The sequence below is a fragment of the Carya illinoinensis genome, chromosome 1 (assembly GCF_018687715.1).
Source record: "Carya illinoinensis cultivar Pawnee chromosome 1, C.illinoinensisPawnee_v1, whole genome shotgun sequence".
Classification (NCBI taxonomy): Eukaryota; Viridiplantae; Streptophyta; class Magnoliopsida; order Fagales; family Juglandaceae; genus Carya; species Carya illinoinensis.
The window spans coordinates 50,485,215-50,502,255 of NC_056752.1; the positions used below are offsets into that span (position 1 = coordinate 50,485,215).

A 17,041-nucleotide genomic window follows, 5' to 3' on the forward strand; every position below is an offset into this window, starting at 1 on the left:
CGAACACGACTCGTTAATACGATTTGACACCCCTACTTGACAGGAAGAAAACTCCATATTTTGACTTGGGGATGATTTGAATATTTAGAATATTTCTATTATGTGAATTGAAATAATTTATGTTATTATAAATAATACTAAAATAGTTTAAATTAAAAACATTTTATTTAATTTTAAAAAAGAAAAGAAAAGAAATTAAAGAAAAAAATTATAAAATTAAAAAATTAAGTGACTGTACAGCCACTGTTGGAGACTCCTGCTAGTGTATTTTGTGCTTTTTTTTTTTTTTTTGTTCATATACAATTTTTTTAACTCTTTTAATTTTTTTTAAAATTCAAAACTTCATTAAAAAACACTTGTTTAATAATTAAGTTTAAAAAAATTGCAACAGGAGTGCCCAAAGGCAAGAGTAGCATTTTACTAAAAAATTATTTTATTATAAATTTATATATTTTTTTTGAGAAATTTGAAGTTTTTGATTGGTTTTTGTGTTTAAATAATGATTAATTAATGATTAGAAAAAATTATATAAAATATTCAAAAATTTAAAAAATTCATTTATTATCTCAATTAAGAAACGTTCGTTAGACCAAGCGGTACCGCATCCACAGAACGCATAGGTCAAAAGGAATACAGTTGAAGCCTAAAGAACTATTTGACTAGGGTTGGGCAAAAATTCCAAATTTTCAACTCTGGCCAAATCCAACAAGGCTCCAACTTCGACATAGTCGGAGTTTTCGGAATTCAAAATTTGAGTCGGAGCCTAACTCCGACAATTTTTTTCAAAAAACATATCTTCAAAACTTGTCAATATACAAGAATTCATCAACACATTAATAATTGTTTATATAATTTGTCAAGTCATTATCAGGACGATCAAATATTTCTTTAGGTATTCAAGGAATGCTTGGATGCTTAAAATGTCGTAATTTTGTGAATAATAGTGAAATAATTTGAGTGATAATATTTTATTAAATTTTAAAAAAATAAGATAAAAAATTGAATAAAAATATTATAAAATTAAAATTTTGTTTGAATATGATTTTTATTTTTGATGTTTATAAAAGTTATATTAATTTTTATGTTTTTTTTTAAATTATTAAAGTTGTATTATTTTTTGTGTTTGAATAATAATTACGTGCTTAATTATCAAATAAAAAATTTTCAGTATTATTTTTTGTGTTTGAATAATAATTACGTGCTTAATTATCAAATAAAAAATTTGAAAATTTAAAACTGAAAATTTTTTTATATTTGAGTGATAATTGAGAATGAAATTATAAAAAATTTTAAAAAGTCTTATATTTACAAAACGTCCCCTTAATCTATCATTAAATATAACAACATAAATTCAAGATAATCGAAGTCGAAGTTTTTCTTCTACGTTGGGGAGAGAGAAATTGAAAATTTAAGGAAGATACAAAGAAATTATTGGGGGGCGAGTGGCAGGTGACGCGTACCAAACATTTTAACAAACTGTTCCATTTTTTAAAATTTTAAAATAAAAATAATATTTTAATAATAATAATTTAAATTTATAATTTTTTATTTAATTTATTTTTTATTTTTTAAAATTTATAAAATACTGTAACTCAAACTATTTATAATTTATCTTATTTTAACTCAAATATTTTATTAATATTCATAAATCATCTTATTTCAACTTGCTATCCAAATCAGCCTTGGTTCCATTATTTATTGCTGGTGATCCTTTTATAACCACGTACAAAAGCCATCGATAGTGGCCACCGAATAGGCCATTAATCTTTCTTCTTCTTTTTATTTATTTATTATATCTTTAAATAATTTTAAAAAAAAAATCCACAATATCATTTAAAAATACTTTCTTACTCAAGAAATTAAAAAACGAAAAAAGAAAAATCGATGGTCGGCTTTTATGACTAGCATTATTCTTACTGCTGGAACACCACCCAGCCGTGGTCCCATTATTTATTGCTGGAACACCCACGTCGTTGGAGTGCTACTAATCCGATCTTCCTCTGCAAGGCACTAAAATATGGTTAGAAAGACAGAGATGGATACTGGCCGTGCAATTACAGAAATTCTTTTGGTTTTGAAAGGGTGCCTCTTTTTGGTTATAGCGAGTGCTGTTCTTGGAGTTAGCAACTCAGAAAACGTTGCTGCAGGGAACAATATTAGTCATGGTGGAAGAAAACTTGCTGAAATTCCAGGTATTTAAGTTATTGAAGTTTGGTTGCAAGTTTTCGTCTGACGCAAATTTGATACATCCTGCATATGTATATATATTAATAAAAATACAGCTATTTGTCTATTAAAGAGTTTAACAATTAAATTTATATTATGACATTATCTTCTCTGACGCCAACTCAATGAATAAGATTTGAATAATTCTTTAATTAAAGAATAATAATTTCTTCAATTAGATTTGCTTAATTTGATTACTTAAAAATCAAAGAAAGTCTTAACATTGTTGATAAACGAAGTACTAACCCCTGTTTTATGTTTGTATTATTTACATTCAATTATATTTCAGGACTTGATTTTTTTTTTTTTTTAATCTTTTAGTACTTCAAAACCAAAATGTTTGTCCTTCAAAAACTAGAATTTTTGTGAAGTTTTTAACTAAGTGAGATAAAGTGTAGAATTCGAATCCAAACTCAAAACTTTTGTTCTTTAACTATATAAAATCATCATTTGTCCCAATAGAAAAATGAAGATCTAATAATACGTATCTTTTTAACAAATAAACCCACGATTTATTTGACAAATAAACTCACATACGGTTTTTGGTGGCATGCGAGTTCTTTGACAAAAAGCTGTGCTAATTGATCATAAGGCTCAAGTCTTACCGTAAGCAGTGTTTGGAGGTTGAGCTGTTCGAAATTAATTTCGAACATGTTACAAGCTGGATTTCTAGTGTGTGCGCGACAAATTAAGACGCCGATTGATAATTATGATCTGGCTGAATTTATTTGATTAGAGCTGCAATAAATTAATCGATTGCTTTGTTCTAACTCTCTTTTTGGTGTAAAAAATTTCAAGGTTTCATCAGCATTGACTGTGGTAGCAATGAAGATAATTACATTGACCCGAGAGGTATTCCTTTCACGTCAGATAAAAGATTTATAGATACTGGAATAGTTGGAACGGTGTCTGGAAATAAATATCATGATCAGGTGAGAAAGACACTCAGAAGCTTTCCTCGCGGAAAAAGAAATTGTTACACCCTGCGACCTAAGCAAGGCAAAAACAACAAGTACTTAATCAGAGCTAGATTCACGTATGGAAATTATGATGGCAAAGACGAGGGCCCAGTATTTGACCTATATCTTGGGGTTAATAAGTGGAGAACAGTAGACAATACGAGTGGAACCTATCATGAGATAATTCACGTAGCTTCGAGGGATTACATAGATGTTTGTCTTGTGAACATTAGCCAAGGTGTACCCTTCATTTCAGCGTTGGAGCTACGGCATTTGGACTCTTCCATGTATCGCATCGAGAGCGGGGCACTGTCAAAGCTTTGGCGAAGCGATGTTGGCCCCAGAACAGACAATTCCATAATCAGGTGAATCATTTTCATACCATCCTCATGAGGGATCCAATTTATATTTTGTTAGGGAAAAGATTCCCACAGATAATTCTTACCAATAAAGTCATGCATCGATTTTCTCCCTCTTTTTTTTTAAGATTTGTCATTTGAGTTTTTTTATATTTTAGTATTGTATTTTTTATGTTTTTTAAAAAAATACTTTAAAAAAGAAAAACAAAAATTATACTATCATTACCACCATCGGTGCTCTAGTCTACTTTGTTAAGCAAGCTGCTCTATATATTCACTGTTAAATTTTTTTTAATCTCTTGTACCGGTGATTCTACATACATCTTGATTGCATGCATTATTACAATTTATTATAACATTGCGTTTAGAATTTTATAAACGAAAATTTTGATTTGTATATTAGATTTATTTTATAATAAAAATAATTTTATATATTTACTTTTAGTTATATCTCTTTACGTCTAAAACATATCTTCAATGCGTTTATTCATCTTTGGCTCGCGTTCATCAATTCATATAAAAGCTAGCGCTTGATTGTTCAAGTACGTATCATTTTGTTCTGACACTATCTGGGGAAAAAAAAATGCTGCCATTTAGGTATCCAAATGATACGTATGATCGGTACTGGCACTCTTCTCTAAAAGATGATTGGATTGAAATTGCCTCCAGCTCGACCATTAACACGGCCTCCAATAGTGATGGAGCTTATGGATTGCCAGCTGAAGTGATGAAGACTGCTGCCAAAACACAGAACGCGAGCATTCCCTTAAAAGATTACTTCACGCTAAATCCTCTTTTAAAATATTATTGTTACTTTCACTTTGCTGAGGTTGAGAAACTTGAACCTGGCCAGCAGCGGGAATTGACAATTTCTTTGGATGGTCAACGCTATCTGACTGAATCTCTCATACTTGATTATCTAAATCCACATACAATAGTCCAAGATAATCCGCCAATTACCGGAGAGTCGAGCTTGCACTTCTCAATAAATGCGGCTCAGGGAACTCATCTTCCTCCAATCCTCAATGCCTATGAGATTTTCGAGTGGGTAGAGCTACCAAATGAACCAACTGCCACAGAGGACGGTATGCCTTCTTCTCTTTTCTATTTTCTTGTACGGATTAAGTGCAGTATTTCGGTGTTTGGTGATGGTCCTCTGTATATATAAGGAGGAGTCTTTTCTCAACAAAACAAAACATAATTTATGTTCTCAATGTCGTTATTAAAGGTTGAACTATTGATTCAAAAGTTTTAAAACCGTTGATACTAATTTGATCAACTCAACTTTTTAACTATTCCCCTACTCTTCCGAATCCAACTTCCTTGAAGGTTTACTCTATTGACATTGACCTCCATAATGTGGACCTTATTATGATACTAATTATTAAATATCCAAACAATAATCTAAAAATTCTAAGACTGTGATACTAATTTGATTAAACCTTAACCAACATCATACCACTCGTGTGAGTGGTGATGGTCCTATATCTGAAGTCTTGGGAGGACTAAAGCCCCCAACATACTCTAACATTGCATCCTTTTGCAGGGGTGTCCCACACTGGGTGTAAATCGTCCAAGATGTGTACCAATTTAGTTGCATCAGTTTAGTGTGAACTGTGAACCGATCCTCTCATGGGAAATCTATCAGTACCATAGGGGAATTACATGTAACATGGTTAGAGTGTACACTATTATGATGTAATTACAACCACACATCTTCAGAAGAATAATTTTGTTGTTGTCAACAGTTTTTTTAATTTATATATCACTGAAACCTGGGTATCTTCCCTGTGGTCATACAATTAACTGCCAAAGCAAACTTTTGAGTTCTTAGAAATGGCATAGTATCATGGATGGCAATTTTACCCGTCACCATAGAATCCACAAATGAACCGTTAATGGTAGTTCTAATTCGCTTTAAGTATCATACATGCTACAACATTCAGGCAAATTTAGCCTCATGGAAAAGGCACATCTGTGCATCTGCTGTAAATTTTGGTTCAAAGTGTCACATTTCATATTACTCATGGGATGGTTTGTATCTAAAATTCTCCCTCCCCCTCTCTCCCACATTACTGTTCAATGATTGTCTGTTGATTCTAGTTTTGCCATTAATAATCTTAGTTCAAGCTATCATGGAAATCAAGACACGCTACAACGTGACTAGAAACTGGCAAGACGATCCATGTGTCCCTAGTGAATACTTGTGGGATGGTTTAAACTGCACTAACGACAATCCTCCAAGGATCATCACATTGTAAGTGCGCTTCCGAAACATAAAACTTCTGTGGAGGCATTCATGCTGTGAAACTTTCATTTTGACAGAAACTACGAAGATGGTGGCTCCCTTGTTCACAGGGGCCAACTACAAGAGATTCTTTTTTTTTTTTTTTTACTTGAATTAATTTATTATTTATTATTTAGTTTTTTATTGCATCTTAACATTAAACAATGGCAATAACCTCCTCGTTTCATAATTTCAAGCAGGAACTTGAGCTCAAGCAAATTGACAGGGGATATCACTACTTCATTCTCCAAGCTCGAACTACTGCAGTCCTTGTGAGTTTTAATTTGAAATGTGACAAATATTTAAACATTCAGTTTCTAAACACCAGTATTAGCCAAACACCAGCAGGTTAAGCAACACAGTCAGCCAGCTCGAGATTACCAATTGGTGGATGGACCCATGATTTCTGTAGATGTTAATAATTAGAGTGTGTATTAATTTGTGGGATTTGATTCCAGGAACTTTTACTTGGAAAGAATTATACTTATATGCAAGTCCTGCTATTTAATATTGGTTTTCAAGCACTGAAAACAATTGTTTAAGTTGCTAGGATTTTTATGCAAGATATTTTTTTCCTTTTCAGAGATTTGTCATTTAACAATTTAACTGGGCCACTGCCACAAGTTTTGGAACAGCTACCTAATTTAAACACTCTGTAAGTCGTGGAACTCTGATCTAGGTGTTGCAAACAATATCTTCAGGAAAGGAATTTGAAGTGATCTACTAACACTATCTTTGCAGGGATTTACGAGGGAACAAGTTCACAGGTTCAATTCCTGAGGTTCTTCTGGAACATTTTAGAAATGGAAAATTAGACCTAAGGTTAGATTATCTTCCTCCCTATATAAAATATTCCACTTGTTGGGCCATTCATTAAATGAGAGTATGGCCCACACGCGATGAGAAATGTTAATATATAAAATAAATAAAATGTTAATCCAATAAGGAGAATTCAACACTACTTTTGCCTGGAAAGATGTGGAAATAGCCATGTCGTGCGCAATATTTCTATTTCTCAATTTCCTTATTAATGTTATAACCACTTTATCCTTTTTTTCTGTACATTGCAAATGCTTGAAGAAGTATATTTCCAATTGTAATTCCTTTTTTTTTGCATGACGGATGGCATCATCTAATATATAATAACTGACCTGACATCTTTACTTGATGCCTTGATGCACTTTATAAAAGGGTTGATGCACGTCCAGATCTTTGTCTGTACAACTCATGTAAGGGAAAGAAGAAAAAGGAGTTTGTCATTCCAGTTCTTGCATCGTTTATAACAGCAGTCTCGATCCTTCTCTTCATCGTTAGTGCTCTTGCTATATATAGAAGGAAAAGAGGATCAGGTAGTTCCTTCTTTATTTTCTGCTGCATAGTTGTTATCCCAGTTTATATAGGCGAGCTTGCTTACAAAGATATAGCACTCAATGGAAATTAACCTTATTTTCTTGTGATAAACCGAAGTCTTTTATAATTAATTCGTAAAAAAAATTATAGAAAGATATAAAAAAGAACACGATCATGGAAGGAAACTGCAAATGATCGATAAATGAATTACATTAGCGGCACACCATGGTAGGTGAAAGCGATGAATGTGCTCATTCTACTCGCCTGATGCTTGGGTTCAATTGTCCCCATACTCATGTTTACACCTAGTTTTGAGAGGTCGGCAATATTTATCCTTCTTTAGATTGGCATCCTGATGCCCTTTCTTGCTCAAACATTAAGGTAATATTAAAAATAAAGAGTTTCATCCTCCCATTCATTATCCATTCATGTTTGTACTATCTATACCATATAACCATCGCAACACAATCCCCTGCTATTTTGTAAAATCAAGTATCCCCAAAATCTTGAGGCTGACCTTGAAAAGGGATCTAACACATCCCAAGCATGAAATCCAGGACTTCTTCTAGCATTACTCACTGTCAAAACTATAATGCAGAAACCCAAGCATGAGGGTTAATGTGCATTCCCCTTTAGGATAAGTGGTCTCGGCATTTAATTGTAGTTATAACAAGAATGAGAGATTTAAAACATAAACTAAGCACATGACAATGCAAGCTGCAAACTTATTTTTAGCAGAGGTGAATGATTCAATTTTGATAATCTTTCTTGCTGTAGCCACGGTTACCAAACCCAGCATCAAATCAAAGAATCGACAATATAGCTACTCTGAGGTTGTCAAGATAACCAATAACTTTAAAAACATCATTGGCCAAGGAGGATTTGGAAACGTGTACCTCGGAAAATTGAAAGATGAAATTCAAGTTGCCGTTAAGTTTCTCTCTCCTTCATCAAAGCAAGGGTACAAGGAATTTAGAGCAGAGGTTAGATGGAATAGAAGCCAGTGTTTGCAATTACTTGAAAGTTTCAATGACTACAATTTCGCGCAACTAAACAATGGAAGTCCTTTTCAAAATGCAGGCACAGCTCTTAATGGTAGTTCATCATAGAAACTTGGTTACTCTTGTTGGATACTGTGATGACGGTGAAAACAAGGCGCTCGTATACGAGTACATGGCTAACGGGAATCTGCAGCAACATTTGTCAGGTATTTGCAATCTTGTTTTTGCAACCTGACGCATGATTGCAAAAACCTGGGGTATTTTTTTATGACAACCAAACTGAATTAGACAAAATTGGAATGTTTTTGCTGCAGTGACAAACCCAAATGTCTTAACATGGAATGAGCGACTTTGTATTGCAGTGGACGCAGCACACGGTTTGCAAACAAATTAACCACATAATTATTCATCTTCAGCATCTTTGTATTTCTTTTTTCTTTGCTTGAATAAGTCCACGTTGTTTACTGGTGGAGTTACAGGGTTGGAGTATCTACATAATGGTTGCAAGCCACCTATCATCCACAGAGATTTAAAACCGTCCAACATCCTACTAAACGAATACATGCAAGCCAAGATAGCTGATTTTGGGCTTTCTAGAGCCTTTACCACCGAAAGTGATTCCCATGTGTCAACTCGCCCAGCTGGCACTTGGGGATACGTCGATCCAGAGTAAGTGTTCAGACCTACTGATTTCTGCATAGCTCTTTTTTTAGTTATACTGGAATCAATTATCATGTCCAAAGTTCTTGTACCAAAATTTTCTACTGCCAAAATATGTTTTTCCCTTGAGAATCCAAAATCTCCAAAATGTATGGCCTGCCCTTAATTCAACGTGCGAGTTGTGTAAATTGGACACCCTCGCTTTATTCACCAGTGCAAGTTGTCTAAATTTTTAGAATGCCTCCTGCTATTACTCAAGTAAGGATCAAGAAATCAAGCATTATTATAAGTAATAATTTGAAGCTTTAAATTAGTATTTGGGTTTCTTATACTGTTCTATTGACCCTCATCTGTGTTCTACTTGCAGAATTCCTACAGCTAGGAACTCCAATAAAAAAAGTGACGTCTATAGCTTTGGGATTATTTTGTTGGAGCTTATAACTGGTCGCCCTGCAATAATAAGAGGTCCTATGCGAAACAATCACATACTTGATTGGGTTAATCCTTTGATTGAAAGGGCAGATATTCAAAATATTGTTGATCCAAGACTTGAAGGAGAATTCAGCACCCATTCTGCTTGGAAAATTGTGGAAATAGCCATGTCGTGCGCACTGCCGGTTGCAATCCAAAGGCCAGACATGAGTCAGGTATTGACAGAACTAAAGGAATGTTTAGCTCTGGTATTGACTCGTGGAAGAAATCAAAGGATGACAACTGAGTGCAGAACTTCAAGCATGCCACACAACACATTCCATGTGGAGCTAGAATCAGAAATTGCTCCCATCGCTAGATAGTTTCTAAAGAAAACTATGCGCAAAAGTTCCTTCAATGCAATATGACAAGTGATATGTTTGAAGACCTTATTATATCCTTGTTTCATGTGTATCTTTTTTTCAATCGAGTATGAGACCGAATACTATTATGCATTTCAACAGCTTTCTAGGTTCCGTTGGACTTATGAAGTACAATGATTACTAGTTTGTATTTCGAATGTGTCTAAAACAGTGTTTGGAAATCCATATATGCTAATCTACATGAAGGAGAGGAAGTTGAATAGATTTTATGCAACCATGTTAAGGGACCAATAAATCAATATCAATTCAAGTCACTTTCAGAAATAAGATCCTCTTCTTTTAGTTTATCATCATCCCATTAAGAATCAAGTAAGAAGAAGAGAACTTTCCAGCAATGAATATGGGATGTAAGCTAGCAGCCTAGCAAGATGAAGCAGCGGAAGCAAGCAAAGTGTTTCAGGCCTCCAAAAGTCGGAAGAAGAAAATAATGCTTGTTGTAGAAGGAAGAAAGTGTGACTGAGTGAAATCCTATAATAAAAAGAAAACACTCTTAAAAGTGTTTACTTAGAATAAATCAATTAACTATTACAAAAATATTTACAATCACCCTTTTCCACAAAATCGTTGTTGAGGCTATAATCCCACTTCTATGTTTACTAACTTGTTTGCCTCACTGTAATATCAGTCAAAACTTTGACAATTAACTTGATTTTATTTATTAGAATTCCAGTAGCTGAACTCTCTTTAGATCATACGAAAATTCAAATTGGTGAAACTCGGTGGATTTGAAGTTTGATGAAAAGATATACATCAGGGTGCTTGCCTGTTTTATAGCCACTTGTGGAAAACAGTAAATCAGATGTCTTTCCGAGTTGTAGTTTTCATTTCTTTGATGGTAGTGATCACATATGTAATAAACTTATGGTTAATGTTTTGCGTGAGATTTCAATTCTCCCTTATTTAAATAAGGGTCTCTTGTATTTCAAAGCTACTCTGAAAGTTAGTAAGTAATGAAAAATATATTTTGGATATTGATGTCTTCGACATCTAAAACAAGTCGGCAGAGTCCGGGAAAATTTGTATGGCTTGTGTCGAGATTGGTTTGTCTTAATTTTTGGAAGTAAACCGACCCGAACTCCAATCACACCTCGTATGTATAAAATAAATATGAATATAGAGAGAATGTGAAACTGTTCTTAATCTTGAATTTCATCGTTTTCATTCGTATTGTTTGATGTATCCATTTTTAATGAAATAGCCTTTCTTGCTAACAGAATTGAGCATTGTCATGAATTGTCAAGTCAAGCACAATCCGGTTGAAAAACATTATAGTTAGGTAGGTTCATTCAAAGTCATAAATCACATAAATGGAACCTCCTATTTGTCAGCTCTTCCCTTCAATTAGTGAGCCATTGATTTGCATCCTGTCCGCGATGAAAATGACAGTGCACGGCTCATCCCAATCCTAAGGTTGATTTTAAATGATCAGCCACGTCTGAAGGGAACCTTTGGTCCAGATCTCCGATTAGTCAAGTCAAAACTCCTGGGACTTAGATAATCAGATTACGATCAAAACTATACCATTGACTTTGCTTTGTTTAATCGCCATCAACACAAATCATGTCCATTTGTACAAGCTAGCATGTATCAAAGTCGAAGAATGTAACCTTATATAATTGTTAGAGAGTGGGAAACCAATTTTCTCCCATTCAAACAAAGCTGCAAATATCTAACCAAATGCCGTGCCGAAACCCGATGCAAGGCCAGACAAGCTGTATAAATATACCTCACCATTTAACCCCATTTGTGTTCATCTTAGCAAATCTATTACATCATAAAAAAGAAAATGGCTGGAAACTCTTTGAGGTCTGCTTTCGTGACCCTCTTCGTGTTTGCAATCATCTTATCTCCAAAGGTAACATGCGATGCAGCTCGGTTCACTCAAGAAGGTAAAATCCCCCGTATCGCCTGATCATAAATATTACTTGTATCAATCATGATTACAAGATTTTTAGATTTTAATTGAACGAATCTCGTTTTGTTTTGGGTTTCAGTTGTATGTCCTGCTTGTGTATGCTGCACACCTGCACCACCGGGGTCTTGTTGCCAGTGCTGCGCTACTCCCATCGAGACATCGTCCGAGAATGGGTCACCCTGAGCTTAGTACTGATATCCATCTTTCAAATGCTGCCAAGACCTGTGCGGGCAGCAGTATAATACATATATTATGAATAAAAGGAATTTCTGCACTCTACAAATCACTTTGATTTCTGAGAATAAATTAGTCTGTTTATTTGCTGTAATCAAACGAAATGATTCTTGAATAAAAGAACTTCCTCGTGGATCCATCCTCTCTCTAAAAGAATTTCTGCAGGTTGTGATATATAATATATATAATAATATGCAGCCTTATGTGTCTAAGCTCCGTTTAACCTTTTAAAAAAAAAAATTTGGATAAATTTGTAATTTATATAAAAAAAATTATTATTTTAATAGTAAAACTCACTATATCTATATAAAAAAAAAAAAAAGTGCGCCTGACTTACAACTGTTTCTAATATACTTTATAATATTTTAAGAAACAGAGCATAAGAAAAAGGCAACGAAGACAATGGGCTTTGCTGTGACGTGCGTTGGGCTACTAATGGCGGGCCCATCCATGGAGATAAAACTCAAGGTGGTTGTATCAGTATCGAGCCCGTTGAGGTTCTAGCATAAATTATGATGGACAATGCAGGTTACCGCACTGCCATTTTATTTTTTATTTTACATTTTTTTAATCACTTTTTCCATCATTGAATAAAAAAATATATACTAATATATTTAAAATCATTTTCTTAATTATTAAAAAAAACAATTGACCAACGGTCAAAATGGGCAGTCAAGCCCGGACAGCAAAGACGCATTTCCCTAACTTTGACCCAGCTTTTCTCTCACCTCTAACTTCTCATACAAGAAAAATTCTAAATATAAGTCTATACACTATATACCACATATTTTTTTTTTAATTTTTTTATTTTACTAATTATTTGATATATAGATAATGAGTAGAAAAATTAAATTAGTTTAAAAAGAATAAATCTAAAAAAAAAATTAAAAATAAAAAAAATAAAATATATAATATGTGAGACTTATGAGTAACAAGACTCTAACATAAATGGAACCTCCTATTTGTCAGCTCTTCCCTTCAATTAGTGAGCCATTGATTTGCATGCTATCCACAATGAAAATGACAATGCAACGCTCATCCTAATCCTAAAGTTGTTTGTTTTTAAATGATCGGCTACCGGATGACGTCTGTGAGTTGGAGGGAACCTATGATCTAAATCTCAGACCAATCAAATCAAAACTCCTGGGGGCTCAAATAATCAAATTATGATCAAAACTAGACCATTGACTTTGCTTTATTTAATGGTCATCAGCACAATCATGTCGATTTGTATGGTAGCATGTATCAATGTCTTTTTAGAGAGTGGAAAATCAATTTTTTCCTGTTCAAACAAAGCTAAAAATATCTAAACAAATATCGTGCTGAAACCTAATGCGAGGCTAGAGAAGCTTTTTCCAAAAAAAAATGAAAGAACGTCTTTTTTTATTATTATTATTTATGATTATAGAATAACTTTTTCTTTTTTTAAAAAAAAAAAAAAATTAGACCTCCCATTTTGTTCATATATAAATTATAACCTCCCCAAAGGCAGGAATATCAATATTACAACATCAAACTGTCTAACCACTAAACAAAAGGAAAACGAGCCAACACAAACCAACAACAAATAACCCAAAACGTAACAATTTAAAGTCTAATTATAGGTAAGCCAATTTTGTCCAACCGAAGTAAACCTCTCAACTGCCTAGGTAGCTGCCTCCCATCCTCATATCTACACGTTCTTCACGTTGGCGAGCCAAAAAAATCGGTAGCTTGATTATCTTCCCAAAATTGATGTCCTATATTGTTGTCATATTGATGCAAGGCTAGAGAAGATGTATAAATATGCCTCATCATATAACCTCATTTGTGTTCATCTTAGCAAATCTATTACATAATAAAAAAGAAAATGGCTGGAAACTCTTTGAGGCCCGCTTTCGTGACCCTCTTTATGTTTGCAATCATCTTATTTCCAATGGTAATATGCGATGCAGCTCAGTTTGCTCAAGAAGGTAAAAACTCCATTATAGCCTGATCATAAATAATACTTTTAGCAATCATGACTATAAGATTTTTAGATTTTAATTGAACAAATCTCGTTTTGTTTTGGGTTTCAGTTAGGGGTGTGCATCCGGATCCGGATCCGGGTATCCGGCCATAACCGGATCCGGATCCGTATTTCAAAATCCGGGCGGTTATCCGCCCGGATTGAATCCGGACTCAATCCGGGCGGATAACCGGATTCAATCCGGATATCCGGATTGTAACCGGATATCCGGATTTTTCTGTTTTTTCTTACTTAAATTCCGGATAGCCGGGTCATACCCGAATTCAATCCGGGTTTTGTATAAAAAAAAAATTTCTTAAAATTCTAAAAATATCTTTATAACTTTAAAAAGAAATTATAGCACTTTTTTTTTTTAAAAAAATCTGATCTCATATTTAAATTGCCTAGATTTTTTAAAAAAAAATAATTAAAACACTAAGAATTTTCTAAAAAAAAAAAAATTGAAGAAAAAAATAAATAAAAATGCAAACTAAATAATATTGTTGTTACATCACAGTGCAAAACATAAATTTACAAAAAAATAAATAAATAATAATACATGACAACTAATTAAACTAATACAATATGATAACTCTTCACATCTTGAATCTTGAATTTTGAATTTGGGGGAATATTTGATTTCTTTCACCTTGATCTGGTAAATGGATGGCCTGTAATCAACAAATTAAAAAGTAAATCATATAGACATATGGATATTTCAGAAAAGAGTGCAAAGGGTCACCCAACAATGCATAACAGAATACATTAAAAGATACTACATTCAGATATAGTTGAAAGTCCATAGCGGAGCCATCTATACCCACACTAATGGGCTGCAGAATAGTAGCACACAAGAGAGCACTGTCTGATTCTGACATATCTTCATAGCCATCAATGGTTACGACTTTGGTTTCCTCCTGATTAAAGTAAAACATCATATATGAGACCAAATAAAAAAATGGTAAAACTTTTAGCAAACATTATGTTATATGTTTTGATAATGTTCACAATCAACATATTCTAGCGAAGGGGGAACCAAACCTTAGTAGTGAAATCTCATGTCACTACATAATGGTGTCACGTCAAAATGATTATTTAAATAGTAAATTTCATATGATTGGTTAGCAGTACTCTTATTTAAAGATAAAAAGATTAATAATTATGTATTCCTTAAAGTTCAAGGTATGAGTATATCCTTATCAGGAACTCATAAATTGTCATTATAAAATAAATGGTTGTGCTAGAATCTAGAAAGGCTACCAAACTCAACAACTTAAAGTAATTGCAAAACAGAGTGATTCATTTTCTTTTCACTTGAATTGTAGAAAACATGTTTCGATTCTCAAGATTTACATTTTTCTTGCAAATTTTTAGTACAAAACAAAACTCAAAAGGAAATAAACTCCACGACACAACGATCACAGGCGCATGTATCAATTTTCACATTTATCAATTTACAACCAATTCAATTAAGCAAAATGATGATAAAGAGAAATTACATGATTTCGCATCAGTTCCCATATCCCATGGGTTTCTTACAAGAAAATCTCATGCGGAGATTTGATGACCCCTGTCATGCTGACATCCCCCAAGTGGACAATACCAAGCTAAACCAATAACACATTTATAACCAATTGAATCATGACATAATAAAAGAACAAAACTATTATCCAAAACATCCAAAACAGATAGCGAGCTTATGAGATAGAGAATCAGGGTGCTGTCAAAACATCCAAAACCCTAGTTACAAGATAGAGAATCAGGGGCTGTAATAACTGCAGAAATACTTTTTGCCCTTCACATCCTCGAGCTTTCCTCCATTAACCCATCTAATAATTTCCCAAGCCGAGGTACAAAAATAGAAAGAATCGTAACATAAACAACTCAGATCTATTAGAAAGTTCAGAGAAACCCATTAACCTCACACATGGTTAGCCCCAAAAAGAAAGCAATAGCAAAGAAAAGAGTCTGGCCAAAAAAACCCAAATCTATTAAAAAGTTGAGAGAAACCCAGATATGTGCAAAACAATCTAGCCCAAAAAAACCCAGATCTGTGAAAAACAATGGAAACATGGCCATCGAGATTTCTATCAACCATTTAAAAACGAACTTCTTCTAGGGTAGAGAAATTAAAAACGAACTTCTTCTAGGGTAGAGAAATTATCAAGTCCACCGAAATTATGGACTTGATTACAAGAGCATATGTCCTGGATGAACGAAATCCTAAGGCCTATACAAAACCAAACCACAGAGGCATATTCAAAATGAGAGAGAGGGAGAGAAAGAGCCATACCAGAGAGTTTATTTGTGATGGAAACTGCCAACGACGTCGACTCAGAATTTGAGTTAGGTTTCAGTGCGGCAGCGAGAGAGAGGGAGATGGGATGAGGGATCTAGGGTTTTCTTGGTCCAGTGTTCAGATCGAGTGAGAGAGTGAGCGAGAGAGAGGAGACTAATTTTCTTTTCAAAACACACAGTGAACGAGAGACCTATCCGTAACCTGTCGGCTGAAATATTTTAAAACATAGCCGGTTACGGATAACCGGGTTAGAATCCGTATCCGTAACCGTATCCGGGCGGTTACATTATATCATTTAATCCGCCCGGGTTGAATCCGGGCGATAACCGCCCGGATCCATCCGGATTTCCGGATTCCGCACCGGACCGGAAAAAAATCCGGTCCGGATGCACAGCCCTAGTTTCAGTTGTATGTCCTACTTGTGTATGTTGCACGCCTAAACGACCGGGGTCTTGTTGCCAGTGTTGCGCTGCTTCCATCGAGACACCTCCCGAGAATGGGTCACCCAAAGCTTAGTACTGATGTCCATCTTTCAGATGCTGTCGAGACCTATGCGGGCAGCAGTATAATTCATATATATCATGAATAATGGGAATTTCTGCACTTTACTTACCACTTTGATTTCTGAGAATAAATTAGCCTATTTATTTGCTAAAATCAAATGAAATGATTCATGAATAAAAGAAATTCCTCGTGGATCCATCTTCTTTAAAAGAATTTCTGCAGTTTGTGATATATATAATATATATAATAATGAATAATGTTATATATCACACCACCATCCCACTTCAATCATACTATATACGATGTGATACATTTATCATCATTTGATGATAAAGAAGTATATAATAAATGATCATTCAATTGTGATAAATGTGCTACATCTTACTTAGTAAGATACAAGTGAGGT

The 17,041-nt window shown here is 34.0% G+C and overlaps 1 protein-coding gene and 3 long non-coding RNA genes across 4 annotated transcripts; 3 read left to right on the forward strand and 1 right to left on the reverse strand.

Annotated features, from left to right (window-relative positions):
* Positions 1 to 1,937: 1,937 nt before the first annotated feature.
* Positions 1,938 to 9,828, forward strand: LOC122281721 (putative leucine-rich repeat receptor-like serine/threonine-protein kinase At2g19230). The gene is made up of 13 exons (XM_043093471.1): positions 1,938 to 2,192; positions 3,025 to 3,550; positions 4,142 to 4,629; positions 5,669 to 5,801; positions 6,032 to 6,103; positions 6,415 to 6,486; positions 6,573 to 6,653; positions 7,023 to 7,180; positions 7,959 to 8,164; positions 8,262 to 8,388; positions 8,497 to 8,559; positions 8,662 to 8,851; positions 9,210 to 9,828. The coding sequence occupies exons 1-13, from the start codon at positions 2,018 to 2,020 to the stop codon at positions 9,634 to 9,636; spliced, it is 2,718 nt and encodes a 905-aa protein (XP_042949405.1). The 5' UTR covers positions 1,938 to 2,017; the 3' UTR covers positions 9,637 to 9,828.
* A 1,488-nt stretch (positions 9,829 to 11,316) lies between these two features.
* On the forward strand, positions 11,317 to 11,984 carry LOC122281746. Its single transcript, XR_006230307.1, has 2 exons — positions 11,317 to 11,585; positions 11,691 to 11,984. It is a non-coding gene; the product is annotated as an uncharacterized LOC122281746 (long non-coding RNA).
* Positions 11,985 to 13,528: 1,544 nt separating this feature from the next.
* On the forward strand, positions 13,529 to 16,833 carry LOC122281760. Its single transcript, XR_006230310.1, has 2 exons — positions 13,529 to 13,797; positions 16,538 to 16,833. It is a non-coding gene; the product is annotated as an uncharacterized LOC122281760 (long non-coding RNA).
* On the reverse strand, positions 14,341 to 16,300 carry LOC122281750. Its single transcript, XR_006230308.1, has 3 exons — positions 16,126 to 16,300; positions 15,332 to 15,439; positions 14,341 to 14,749 (listed from the first exon to the last, which is right to left on the reverse strand). It is a non-coding gene; the product is annotated as an uncharacterized LOC122281750 (long non-coding RNA).
* Positions 16,834 to 17,041: the final 208 nt, after the last annotated feature.